This window comes from Silene latifolia, chromosome 6, assembly GCF_048544455.1.
Source record: "Silene latifolia isolate original U9 population chromosome 6, ASM4854445v1, whole genome shotgun sequence".
NCBI classification, from domain to species: domain Eukaryota; kingdom Viridiplantae; phylum Streptophyta; class Magnoliopsida; order Caryophyllales; family Caryophyllaceae; genus Silene; species Silene latifolia.
The window spans coordinates 129,553,089-129,567,907 of NC_133531.1; the positions used below are offsets into that span (position 1 = coordinate 129,553,089).

Sequence of the window (14,819 nt, forward strand, 5' to 3'; positions counted from 1 at the left end):
CATTGTAAATAATCAAACTAAATACAAACTATATCAACCAAGCTACTAATTTGAACTATAAAAGTAACAAACTAAGCTAAAAACAATTACAAAACTAAGCACAAAATAATTACTAAATTGGGGGAAGAATTACTTAAGTATGCACCAAAATTAGTAAATTAGGGTTGAATTATTACCTTTAGATGAATATAGGATGAATTAGGTTGATGGAGATGAATTGATTGAACGAAATTTGGTGGATTTTGGGTGATAAATTGGGTTTTTCGCACAACTAGGGTTCCGGGTTTGAAGAGAGCAATTGGGGATTTTTTTGTTCAATAGGATGAATGAAGATTCTCCTGTTTTTTTCTATATAACCACCAAAGCCACTATACTTCTTAGTGGTTTCTGGTGTTCCGTTTTTTTTTTAAAAGTTGACAAAGCCGCTATAAACCTTAGCAGCTTTACCTGTTATTTTTGAAATTTTTGAGTCCAGTACACTGGATTGTGGAAAATGGACGCCTAGTAAAAAAGAAGGAAAGCAGCTAAGAATATTAGCGGCTTTGTTGAAAAACTGCGGAAAAAAAAATAGTGATGACGTGGACACCATAAACGTAAATAGTTTCAACTCAACACTAATTACCTAATTAGTTTGCTTAATAACGCTAATTAACCAAAAAAATTCCTAATTCGAGCTTATTTTTCTACATTTGATTCAAATTAAGGTGATTCATCTTAGTTATGTAAGGGCTTTTTAGGAGTTACAGATACGAAAATCATTATGGTCACAATATTTACCATAATCATTTTTCACCATTTACATCAAATAATGTACAGAAATATATAACGAACTTCAACTTTTTAGTTAAATTTAACTCTTATAATAAAATTATTCAATCAAATTAAAACAAACACTAACCAATTAGTCGTTCATCAAAATGTCTAAAATCATTATAACTATATACTACAATGTAAAAAATGTCGTGTATTATAGTGCATTTGCACGAAATTTAACCCTAGCATATACGGTTAAAGTGATGTTTCAAAGGCCGCAAAAAAAAGGTCATAGTGAGTTTTTATTTATTTTTGGTCAAAAGATCATCATCAAAAATGAAAGTAGTAGTTCTCCGTATTAAAGTAGACAACTAACTCGTAAGTCGATGTTGTGGACACGGATTAGCTTACTACCCGACTCAAAAGCTGGGCTGGCAACTCTAGAATTATACTTCCTCCATTCAACTCCACTCTACCATCTTTCCTTTTCCATCCATTCAACTCCACTCTACCTATTTCCTAAAAAAGAATGTCAAATGACCATTTTGTCCTCATACCCATTACTTATTTACAATATTTGCCACTCATACCCCACTACTTCTACATCAAACTCCACCCATACCCCACTTAATTACATTATACCTCATTATTTATTTACAATATTTTCCACCCAACCCCACCCTTCTTAATATTTGTGCAAAATACAAATAGGTAGAGTGGAGTTGAATGGAGGAAGTAGTTGGCAAATAATAGTACGACACGAAAACGAAATTAATGGGTTTGGGTTGAGACTTAATGACTCATTTATGTAAGTGGATCGACAAGATATGCCACGACATTTAATTGGGTTGGGTTTAGGTTGAACTATCTAAACTCAAACCCGACCTAATTAACCTGTTTACTAAATTAATCCTAATTTTTCTTGATCCTTCATGACATAAATATACTTAAACTTTCCAAATACGAACGCGACACGAGATTTAATTGGGTCGAGTTTGAGTTGGAGCCTTTGAAGGTTTGCGAGGTCTACCGTGAATTCTCCACGTCCTCTGTCCCTGACCTTTTCTTCTTCCCTTCAACTTGTTTGTCTGCTATTTTACCACCAAAGCCATGGCTAAAGGACTTTTCAACAAGGTAAGTTCATTTCTCGTTTTTTTTTTATTTTTTATTTTTTTATTTTTTTTTATCAAAGCTTATAAAATATGTCAATAAATAAATCTAGTTTGTTTTTTACGGAGTAGATTTGTTTCGAATTAAGTAATTTAAGGGCTTGTTAGCAGTTACGAGACCTGACAAAATTGACCCGACTTAATTGTACCTGTTTTAAGTACTACGCTCTCCATTCCAATCATTTGTTAACGTTTGATTAAAATACAATAGCCCTTGCAATGTACAGTACATACATGTTAAACAAACGAATGACTGAGACAGAAAGAATATTACAGGCTGAATGTTGTAAATTGGTTCAATGTAGTGATTTTAATCATTTGTTTACGTTTGATTAAAATTCAATGTACAGTATATAAATGTTAAACGAACAAATGAGTGCTGAATGTTGTAAATTGGTTTAATCCAAGTTACCGACTCGTGTTTGATTGTTTCAGGATAGGGAACCGGTGCGTAGTAGTGCTAGTAGTGTTAATGGGCATGAATTTATCTCCTTACTAGAAACCGAATGTGATGATTTTGGAATCGGTTTAGAACTGGAAAGCTACATTCGTACTGACAATAAGGAAGCATTTGTCTCCTTACTCAAAGCCAGAGAATATGACTTTAGCTGGGGGGGATATGAGGATTTCGAGACCAGACTGTTGAAGTTGCTATGTTTTCGTCGTGCTGTTGGCTGTGCAACTGCATTTCTTAATGGAGATACTTTATTGCGGAAGGTGGATCTTAATCTTGGACTACCAGCTGATCCACTTGAAGATGAAGTTGGAGATAATCCTACCCCATTAGAGCTCGCTGTTAAAATGTTATGCTATGGGCTAACCGCCTTATTTATAGAACATGGCGCTGATCCCACTTTGGAGGGTTATGAGGGCTGGGGTGCTGTTTCATTCCTTCCACTTACGTTAGCACTAGATTCTTTATGGTACGACTACTTCTACTTGATTAACTAAACTTTCCTTGGTTTTATGCTTCCTTTGACGACCTGTCCTTGTGGTTTTGCTCTCTGATTTGCAGCGATCATAAAATTGTGAAAGACTTTGGTGCTGGAGAATCTGTATACAATCTCTTTTCCTTATTCCGTCTACAAGAGTTGGTATAAATCTGATTTCAGTGACTTTTGAGTGTATGTGCTGGTTGATACGGAATATATAATATACTGTTGTGCTTAATTCGCAGAAGGAGGCTTTGGATACAATCAAACTGCTAGCGTCAAAGTCGAAAAAACAGCAGGTTACTGCTCTAGGTGTCGCCTGTGTTGAGAAATGGAATCTTGTTAAGCTGGCTACGCTGCTAATCGTTGCTTGGGACAAGTTGGTGATTGATGACGATGTATATAGTAGCCCAATTGCCAAGTTAATTGTGTTACAACATGACCTAGAATCAGATTTGGAGAAAAAGGAAGTTATGAGATCTATGTTGCTTGCCTTTAGACTTGTGGAGATGTCTCGCGATTATCTCAACCAGAATCTGACTCTGAATCACACTCTTTTAAAGCTTGAGGTATAATTTTTTACTTCTAGTATCATTGCTGCCTAATCTATTACAACTAGTACAAATTTATTTGTAAAACTAAATTGTAATTCAGTAGAAGCAAATTCAGCTAATTTTCAACTCGAACCATCTTTGAAGGACCATTTTTCTTCCTACTAATAATTTTCTCTCTTTTCAGAATGCCTATAATCAACTTATGGAAGTTCAACTACATGGCAAGGGAACAGATATGATCTCAGCTAACTTGGCTAGGTAAAGAATTAATATAATTGGATTTAGGGTATTGGTTGATTGTTTCCTCTGTGTTCTGATTATAGTATATTTTGTCGGATGCTACCTTTATTTTAATTAAATACCGCCATTGTATAAATATTGCTTCTCAACCTGATGAGAATATTATAATCCGCAATAACCTAGGTTGGCAGCTCAGCTTTTGCGAAGGAATAAAGGTGAGATAATTCTAACAGCCTTAGCTTTCAGTAAAAGTGTCAATACAAATGTGTGAATAACTGAATATGCCATTTGTACAAACACCAAGGAAACAGAACAATAGACCATAGAAGTCTCTAAACGTCTATTTTTCAAACAGAATTTTTTGAGACAGTTCTTGCGGAAAAAAATTATTCAAGCACGCCGAGTACTCGAGTAAGCACCCAATTCACTCTATTTATTAGCTTTTACGTACATTCCAAGTATTTGAGCAATTATTAAGTTGTGTGAAACTACATGTGGAGCAGAACGTCAAGATCTCAGCTGATATACACAGGTAAAAGTAATTGAATTTTGCTAAAGGTTATTGGTCGATATTTTTCTTATTTTTGTTTCACATTCTTGTTGATAAAGGTTATTTCTTAATCTCATTAGGAAATTGCAACCGAGTAAGTGTAGACCAGTTGACCGGTTAGGGGACAAAGGTGAGACTATTCTGACAGCCATAGCTATCGTCTATCAGTTATTAAGAAAACATTTAAGTGAATAGCCCAAACAAATGAATGTTCGTAGAAATCTCTTAAGCTCTCTTTTTCAAACAGTTCTACTGGAAACACGTCTTATGAAGAAAGTGAGTTCAGAATCGATGATTACTAAGGTAAGCAATAAAATAACTTGCAATGTTCACATATTGTCTGTTCACTTCTGTTCGATTTATAGTCTAGTTAAAAGGTTTTTTGCAAGTCTGTCATGCACTGACCTTGTAATGAGACATGCCTGATTCATGTTATCTGGACTCAGGTTTTAAGATTTTGCCTTCTTCTCTTGGGTTATTAATAGTGAGAAACAATAGTTGCGTTTAGTTTCAGGATCCTATCACCTAAGTACATAAAAGCTGAGGGCACGATAGTGTTATTGTTGAGTTTATGGATTCAAGTACCTAAGAGGGGGAGGGGGTGAATTAGGTACTATTTAAAAATTAAACTTCAACTTTATTGATTTAAAGTGAGTTATAAGAACAAAAGAAATGAGAGAATACTTCGAATAATATTGAAAGACTAAACGAGTATCAAGATGAATGTTTGCTGAAGTGTGAAAGTAACCAACTGTTCGGACTGTAGCTATTTGTCTCAATTAATGAAGTACAGACTGCAGACCAAATGTGACAGTATGATGAACTGTTACTTCGAAGGTTAAGCAAAGCAAGAACAAACAAAATAAAAGAGCAGCGGAAATAAAGAGAAAGATCAAACACGAGATTTTGAATTGGTTCGGCAAATACTCAAGTGCCTACGTCCAATCTACTTTTTATTGATTTCTTTTAGTGATCTACTCCGACTACTAAAAGACCCGTACAATAAAAACACCAACCTACTCCGGTGGTAAAGCGAGTCCAAGAACTACTCCGTTCTTATGACAAGCCAACTCGCAACCTACTCCGGTTGCCAAGAGTTGAAGACTACTCCGTCCTAAACTCTACTAACACACTTAGAATGTTATAAGGATCAAGTTTCCACTAACTTATTCTTAACAAAGAATTGAGGTGGACAACTTTTACAAGATCAACAATTCATAAGCAAGAGAGTTTAGTATGTTAAAGTAACAGTAGCCAAGGTTGTAACAACTTGAAGACTCTTAGAAGTTTTGCAAAATAAACACGGTTTTAAGCTTTGAAAAACAGTTTGCAAACTTGAAATAAATTTCAGAAAAAGTCTTGGGATTTTTATGAGGGGATGGCACGCCTTTTATAGAGAGGATGAGTAAGGGAGTTGCTAGGGTTTTGAAGGGTCAAAGACCTCACATGTGATGAGCTTCAACAACCACCCAATACTTGCACCAAAGAAGGTTCTTATGCAAAGGCAAAAAGAGAGAAAGAGTGTTTGAAAATTATCCATAAAAGCTCATGCAAATTCAGAAAACAAAGAGGGAAAAACAAGTCACATGATGACAAGTTTACACAAATATGGCAAAAAGCATTTCTTGCTTTCTAAAAGACCAAAGGGTCAAATTTGCACAAAGAGGAAACATTTTGAAAATGATAATTATTCAAACCACTTTTTATTGAAGGCCAAATCCTTATAAAAATCTGAAGTTTATCTTTCAAAAATAAGAGACACGTAAAAGGCTTTCGAAAGATAAAAAGACTTCCAAGTGTTACGAATTGAGGCAACAGTCCAGGCAGCTGTTACTTGTGAAAGTAACAGTCGTCTTGACTGTTTCTATTACTCTAAAATACTTAACTTTCTAACTTGTACATTAGATGACACTTAAGACTCAATACAAAGGGATGATTAACAACTTCAACACTTCTTAATCCAAGCTTGATTTAATCATAAATCCTGAAAAGGTAAACTAAGATAGCACACATCAAATGGGCATGTTATCATCAATCATAAGGAACCCAACAGTTATGTCTCTCAGTTGGTGGTTTGTTGCACACCCGTTTCTCTATTGCTTTATCTTGATGAAATGCTTGTGAGGTCACACATTAATGCCTATTTCTTTCTTTTTCTTTTTTTTATAATTGGAACAGTGTATTTACTTTCTCCCAAAGACAAGTGAAAGCTATGGAGGAGAGACTTGTGGAGAGGACACTTTGTTATACCAGCATCTATATCATGTCATGCTTCTGGATGACAGATATGAATTTGTTAAAGTTGTGAATGGAGTGGAATCCTTTGATAGCCTGGATTGTGATTATGATCTGCCAACAATTGTCAGACACCTCATGTTTTTGCATGACAGTGCTGATTGTGCTGCTGCAGTACTCGCTGGCGAGACTGATGCTTTCCTTAGTTTTAGAGACCTGACAGATGTTGGTTGGTCTTTTTTACACAATGCTGCAAAGCTTGCAAACCCTAAATTAACTGCAATGTTTCTTGAAAATGGCTTTCTGGCTGACGACAGAAGAGATTGTGATGAATTGAAAATTAAGGCAGCATTGCCACTCAATGTTGCACTTGAAAGTATTCGGTATTGCGTTGTTACTCTAAACATCTTATAGTTTTTGCTCTTCTATTATTCTTTTGTCGTGTGATTGTTTGCTCTTTTCACAGGGATGATTTTTATATCCAATGCTGGATGAAGAATAAGTCTGCCAGTGATCTTGTGGTGCTTCTCTGTCGTGACGAATTTGTATGGTGCTTCAGATTACAACTTAGTAGGATCATATTCTTGTCGGTGTTGCATAGAGTTTGATCCATTTAATATCCGATGATGTCTTGCTCTTATTTCTATTGCTTTTGACAGAGGCATATATTGGAGACAATAAGATTGCTTGTACTGAAGACGACAGATGTCTACTCTGAATTTTTACTATATTTGAAACAAGGAAAGATGGTTGAGTTGTGTGCGTTGCTGATGGTAGCCCATAAAGAGCTCTTGGCATCAGACTTTATGGTGGACACTCTGGTTCCAACATCAATCACTCACAAAGATGGAGGTGCTGGGGACGGGAACTCGCATGAACATAATGATCCAGTCGAGAGAGAAGAGACGGTTTTACTACTAGCTATATTTGAAAAGATAGGTGATCATCTTTCTGCATATATTAGATTGGAGCAACTAAAGGTAATATGTCGATATGGTTTTGCAGTACAAGTTATCAATTTAGTAAGTCTTACGAACATGTCTTTAGTAAGAGACGCTTTTATCATGATCTTGGATTATAATTGTTGCAATTTGTGATCCTGATCTTTCATAAAGATTAGATGTATGAGTTTTAATTCTTGAATATCATTGATGTGCAGATCGAATATCAGGTGGACTCTGAGGTTGCATGGCTCATTGTCAGGGCAGGCATTTCTGATGCACTAGTTTCAAAAATCGCGAACACTATGTTCAGGTTTTTAGCTCTACTCTTTGCTCGTTAATAGTCGACTAGTCGTTATAGTAGCTGGCAGGATGAAGCCAATTCTAAGTTTTTACAGCCTGCCTTTTGTTTTGCAGCAGGGTGTACTTTGCAGATCACGAGAGGGTATCGGGAAGGGTATATCACAACTCGTTTGAACAACATTGTCGTCCTAAGGTAGGAATTATTGACCCTGCATCTTACTTGAATCAAACTTGAGGTTCTTGAGGTAATCTTTTTTTCCTAAGCTTCTTGGCGGGAGTAGGTACCCTAAACAAGCTGGTATGAGTATGTCGTGGAAACGAGGCATTTCTTCGTCTATGGTGTTTGCTCCTGCTCTCCACATACCTGTCCTGAAAACAAATGCAGATTTTGCTCCTCTTGTATCAGCAAAAAGACTGAGACTGGTTGATGTGCTGCATCGTCGACATTCTCCCATACGGTGTATTTCCATTGTGGCTGCCTTGACTAGTCGATTCAGGCGCATAATATAAAAGGAATTCACTTTGCTCCTCTCTTTTCAGTTTTCACTATAATAATGTTCCAAAGTATCCGACACGAAACCAAGTACTAAAAAGAGGTCCTGCTGAGGGCGGTAGGGAAGAAAGGAATAGAGTAAGCAATTGTTAGTTATTCACTTCAAAAATAAGCATATGCGAAGGTGAAAAATTCTTGTGTACTTCGGAGGATTGAGCTCCTTACACTTAAGCCATTTATAATATTCCATTTGGGAAGACACGAGAATTTTTCTGTCCTTTTGACCTCGTGTCACTTGATGACGTCAGACATTTATAGAGGGTACATAGACTGCCTTAGACTGCATGACCTTCGCGTGGTTACCTCATAAACGAGATAACATCTACATCTACACGGCATGGTCATGGCTGTCGGACCAACTCTCCTTGCCCTTGTAAGCTGGGTGTTTGTGATGAAGGACTGACTCAGAAATCGACTGGGCTTCGAAATCAAGAATTCAAGATCGATTAATATATTATCTTGGCATTGAAATTGCGAGAAGTGAGGGTCGATCCATAAACATAATACGGAGTACATATGAAGGATCTTGGTGAATTAATATATTATCTTGGCATTGAAATTGCGAGAGGGTCGGATAGTTTCGAGTCCTCGCAGCGGGCTTATACAACTAGGTGTAAGACAACCCATAAGCAAACGAAATTCTATCCTAAAATCAATTAATGAAAAGGGATCTCAACACCCAGGCTTTGGTGAAAACGCAATTTGCGTGTTACAACTTACAAGTGTTGCGATCTGTCAACAAAAAAAAAAAACAATGGGTTTTTCCCATTTATGCCCTCGTACTATTCACTTTTCCCATCTGTACCCCTTCGTATGAGAACTTATTAACCGTGCCCTTAAACTTAATTAGTTGGCCCATCAGTAGCTAATCTTACATTAACCGTCTATTTTAGACGTTAAGTGCCATGTTGGCACGCATTTTGCCAAGTAAGCGTCTTACTAAGCACTGAGTTGGCATATGACTTGGCAACTTATGCCAACTATGCATCCACATATACTCCCTCTAAAATACCCATCCTCATATCGTCATAAACACACTTCCCATTCAAAAACCTGAACAAACCCTTCACCTCCCCTGTCCATCTTCATCAACTGTCCCATCACAACCTCCACAACGCCACTCTCCTCAGTCGCTTCTTCATCCCTTCAACGGTGCTCTCCTTCTGCTCATTTGTCAGGTATGTAATCATCTCTGACAGTCTTTCGAATCCCTAGATTTGTTTGTTCGCAATATATGATGTGTTTTTTTTTTCCATTTTTGTTTGATGTTTTTGCATGTGAATTATGATCTATTTGGTGAACATTTTGTTTACATTTAAAATGGACTACGATTTTACAATTACGATTTGGGGTTTCGAAATCATCAGATAATTGATTTAAAAATTAGGGCTTTTTCCATTTTCCATTACTTTTCTATATTATAATTTGAGTGTGATAGTTGATTATTGCTTAATGTATAGTGTTAAGATTTAATTTTGCATTTAGGGTTTAGGGTTTTGTGAAGAACATAATTTTGGTCTAAAAAATATGGCTTTTTTATCATCCCTGTCTTTGTGTATCTTATATTGAAGTTTAATGATTGATTATTGCAGAATGGAGAACATTAAATTGAAAATGAATTATAGAGGGCGTTGTGTTTATGTGAACATTGATGATACTGATAGATGCTTGCTCATAGATGTTGTGAATGACTTATATGATGAGGCAGTGAAATTGAAGGTTCCCCTGCCTAATCATCCTACTCTTGCTTATAGTTTCAAAATGAAATCCATAGAGTTATTGTGTGATAAGGATCTCATAGAAATGTTCAGTAGGTTTGAGGGAGAGAAGGTGATTGATATATGGCTTGGATGTGGTAAAACACCTTCTACTGTGTTACAATTGGCTAGACAACTTAGGGAGTCCAAGAGAAAGAGAAACAGTTGTTGAAATTGAGGAGATGTGGCCAAGGAATCGGGGTGGTGTGAGGAAAAACTGGATGTTAGGAGGAATTTGCTAATAAATGATGTTGTTGAACCTGTAATACCTAGCCAAAACTCCAGAATATCTCCAAGGAATAGTGGAGAGCATGTCATGTCACCATTGAGGATTTGTGATGAGTGGTGAGTTATTGAACAATGTGACCATTCATAATGAGGTTGTTCCTTCCCCTAATGAGGTGATAACCCGTAACTCAACCTTAACTCAATGATCGGAAGGAGTCCAAGATTAAGATTAACACAGTCCTCGTTATTGAAAACACACTCACTTTGAAAAAATTTTGTCACTCACAAAACTGTCACTCAAAAACTGTCACTCAAAAAACTATCACTCAAAAAAATCATCAACCACAAATAAGAAATCCAAAGCCACCGAAAAACAACAACGGAGGAACAACCACAATTTAAACTTTCCAAATCAACTCGCTAAACCGAAAGGTATATATGTGCCTAAGGTTAGAGTACTGCAAGCCAAGTTGTTGAGCCAAGTAGATCGGAAATGGAAGGAGGAGACTTGAGTATTGAGGTTCATGATTTGGAAGATGATTCTCGCTCGGACATTTCTTACAATCCAACCGATGAAGAAGATGTTAATGATGAGGAAGTTTCGACTTGGAGGCCGAGGATAATGGTCCTCTGTGGTCTTGACAAAATTGATGATGGATATGATCCATATGCAACTACTGAATGGTCGGTAGATGAAGAAGGGTGGGCCTCTAAAATTCTTGCAAATGGGGAGATATATGATGATAAGGTCTTTGGCACAATTAAGCTTAGGCCTTGGATGCTATTTATGGATCAAGAGCATTTCAAAGATACCCTAAGAGATTTTTGCATTCAAGAGGGGTTTCATATAATAATTGTGAAGGTGATAAGTCCAGGTACACTCTTGAATGTGCCTTTGTGGGGTGTGAATGGAGAATACATGCTAGTGTGTTACAAGATGGAACAACTTGGGCTATAAAATCCATCGTGGCTGCAGAACATGGCTGTAATGGTGTGAAAAGTTATAACCCCCGGCAAATCTTTGAATGGGTTTCTAAGAAACTTATTGAAGACATAGGGCGAGATCCTGCATTCATCGGGAAGTCCATTGAGAAAAAGTTAATGGAAAGGTATGGCCTCAACATGAAGAAATCCACCTTGTATAGGATGAGGGACAAAGCTTTCTGACTTATCAATGGTGGCCATGACACATCTTATGGATTATTACCAACTTACTGTGAGGTAGTAAAGCTTACAAACCCTGGATCTTATGCTATTTGTGCATGGACTACTATGGACACCCCTGAGAAGCCTCTGCAATTTAAATCCTTGTTTGTGTCATTCAGTGCTCAGTTTAAGGGATTAATTGCGGGATGTAGAAGTTTAATAGGGGTGGATGGCACACACTTGAAGGGTAATTATGGAGGTGTGTTATTGTCACTATATAGTGTTGATGGTAATAATGAAATATTCCTGGTGTTGGTGTGGTTGAGTCCGAAAATAAAGAGAGTTGGTGTAATTTCTTTTGGCACCTAAAACAAGTCTTGGCTGAAAGTGGAAGGGAAGATTGGACAATTATATCAGATAGACAAAAAGGAATTGAACCAAACTTTGGAACAAGTGTGGCCAAGTTGTTATAGAAGATTTTGTGCAAGACATTTGTGCAAAAATTTCAAGAAAGACTATCCTGGACTTCTGATGCACAAGCTATTTTGGAAGCTTGTTAATTCCTATTCAGAGTTCACCTTCAAAAAGTCACTTGAGTCTTTGGTGCAGCATGGTGGCTTAGGATGTGGTAGTTGGTTCTCAGACTTAGGAGATCATGAGACATGGGCAAGATACAGATTTGACCCAAGAGTTTCTAATGATGAGAACACATCTAACTTTGTTGAGAGTTTCAATAGCACACTTGGCATACATAGGAACAATCCAGTCTTGTCTTTACTTGAAGGTCAGTTAATGTTTTATCTTGTGTATCTTGTCTTTACTGTCTTGGCATGAATAGAAACACTAACAATTTCCATCTTTTGTAGGCATTAGAAGGATGTCCATGGTCATACATGCAACAAGGGCTCAAATTGCAGATTCATGGCGGATGATGGGATATGCCCAAACATCGACGAGAGGTTGAAAGTCTTTCAAGAAAGAATCAAGGTTCGTGAGGCATTTGCATCATCGCCCAAGGCTCGATGAGGTACGTGATGGGAGAACATACATGCCTCGTTAATCTTATAGATAGAACCCGCAAATGTGGCCGTGGCAAATCTCCGGAATTCCCCGCAAACATGCCATCCGTGCCATCATCATCGCTAACAAGAACCCTTCGGACTATGTCGGTCATTGGTTTACGGTGGCCAATTATAAGGTTGCATATGGGCCGCCAATTTTACCTATAACCGACCACGACCGGTGGCCAACTTTGGACCGCCCAACCTTGGAACCTCCAACACGAAGAGGTCCATTGCGGACCATCTAGAAATAGGAGGAGAGAGCCAGGTGAACGAGAGAAAGGGGAAGAGGTCCAACACGATTAAATGCAAGAAGTGTGGATGTTTTGGCCATAACTCCAAGACATGCAAAGGAGGGTACACAGCTAAGGAGAAGAGACAGTTAAATATTCAAACAAGAAGCCAAGTTGGAAGTGTGTCCGAGATAGGGAAGGAAGCCAAGGTCGAGCCATGTTGGAACATCTCTTAATGCACCAAAGGGTAAAAAGAGGAAGACGGGTAAGCGATAAGTGTTGAAGCCATGTTGGAGCATCTTTTTGTGGGATTGAATGGTTTTCATTTGATGCAATTGTCAATCCATGATCTTGTTTTTTTTCATGTTTAGATCTCTTGAACAATGAAGTAAGGCATCCTGATGCTATGTATATGTCGATTTGGCAATTTTTGGGTAGCTAGTATCGGTAAAACAATGTAAACATTGCCTTAGTTTGGCTTTTGTTATAGATGCCTTGTTTGTTTCCATAATCCGGGTTATCATTCCATTTGTTTCTTTCCATTAATTGACGCTTAAAATTGAAGTACAACTACAACTACAACAACAAAGATGAAAATGTCAGTCATTTCTTTCCATTTGTCTCTTGAACAAACCATTTTTCCCATTACATTTCAAGGTTTTCCATTACATTTTAATCACTACAATTACAACAACAAAGATGAAAATTAAAGCATTAAACATGAACATAAATTTCATGAAAGTAACAAGTTCTTCAAACTTCAACTTCAACCCATTAAGCTCAAATTTAATTAGATCTTCATTCTTCATCTTCATGTACTCTTCATCTTCATAATCATTCTTCATCTTCAACCCCAAAGCTTTTTTCCTAATGACATGTTCATCACTTAGCCACATAAAAAATCCATCACATTTAAGACATTTGAAATAAGCTTTCCGGGGATTCGTTGTTGAGCCCGATATCTTTAAAACCGCAAATCTTCCACATAAATCGCATTTTTGATTTCGAAATTCTAGATCTTCAATTGGGTTATTCCTACTCCAATTGGATGAAGAAGACATTGTTAAGATAAGAGGAGTGTGAAAAAATTGGAGGATTGATAATGAAATAAGATAGAGGAAGGAGTGAATTATATAGGTGAAGTTATGGAGGGAAGCTTTGGAGGGAAAGAATGAAATAAATGGAGGGAAAGTTTTTGGGGAAAAAAAGAAAAAAAAAAAAAAAAAAGCCAACTAAGCGTGCCAACATGGCACTTAACGTCTAAAATAGACGGTTAATGTAAGATTAGCTACTGATGGGCCAACTAATTAAGTTTAAGGGCACGGTTAATAAGTTCTCATACGAAGGGGTACAGATGGGAAAAGTGAATAGTACGAGGGCATAAATGGGAAAAACCCAAAAAACAAACTTACAAGTGTTGCTTTGTACAGCCTAACAGGCTTCCCGGACCTAGGGATGGCAATTATGGCCCAAAGTACTCGGACCCATTGCCATCCCTACTCGGACCTGAACCAATGAATCGCTTCATTCCCCCACCACAATCAAATACTGCTTATATGGTTTTAAAGTGAACTAATTGACTTTTACAAGTCAAAATAACTTTAACCAAACAAATAAAATTACTTAAATGGGTGACTATTTTTTCAAGCTCTCTAGTTTTTTTTTGTTCCATTGAAGATTGAGTTACTCTCACCCATTCACCTACGTTCAACTTTGCAATTTAAAGACATTTTTCATGCACCAATTCTCATGGAAGAGAAACACTCTTCGTCACATGCTGAAAGCGAGCCAAATGTTACTATTTTAGCGACAAATGTGACAATTTGTCCTGCCAAACTGTAGTACCTTTAGAAAATCGTTTTGGTTACATTTCGTCTTAAATGGGTCATATTTACCTCGTCTTTAGCTTGTGACGAAATGTGACCCGTCTTCAGCAAGATTTATTGTTTTTCTTGAGAGAATCACAAAATTGGGAAAAAAAAAAAATAACTTCCAATAAAGCCATAGAAAAACTTAAAGTTGACCTTTTAAAAAACGCAAGAAACAAATCTAAATCACCCATAATGCAAAAGACAAAGAGATAATGACACTCAAAAAATTCCAATCCTAATCCAAAATATTCCACAAAAAGGAAGCTACCTCTTGGCTTACATATTACTACTAA

General features: G+C 37.0%; 1 protein-coding gene across 2 annotated transcripts; it reads left to right on the forward strand.

Moving 5' to 3' along the window:
• Window positions 1-1,721: 1,721 nt before the first annotated feature.
• LOC141587288 (uncharacterized) lies at window positions 1,722-8,209 on the forward strand. Of its 2 annotated transcripts, none has more exons than XM_074408731.1 (16): window positions 1,722-1,887; window positions 2,358-2,845; window positions 2,938-3,016; window positions 3,100-3,423; window positions 3,593-3,666; window positions 3,832-3,863; window positions 4,004-4,059; window positions 4,152-4,180; window positions 4,258-4,328; window positions 4,446-4,501; window positions 6,377-6,816; window positions 6,900-6,978; window positions 7,093-7,413; window positions 7,593-7,687; window positions 7,792-7,870; window positions 7,942-8,209. In XM_074408731.1, the coding sequence occupies exons 1-16, from the start codon at window positions 1,864-1,866 to the stop codon at window positions 8,185-8,187; spliced, it is 2,493 nt and encodes an 830-aa protein (XP_074264832.1). In that variant the 5' UTR covers window positions 1,722-1,863; the 3' UTR covers window positions 8,188-8,209. The 2 variants fall into 2 exon arrangements, with proteins under 2 accessions (XP_074264832.1, XP_074264833.1); XM_074408732.1 differs by having other exon boundaries at window positions 4,279-4,328.
• Window positions 8,210-14,819: the final 6,610 nt, after the last annotated feature.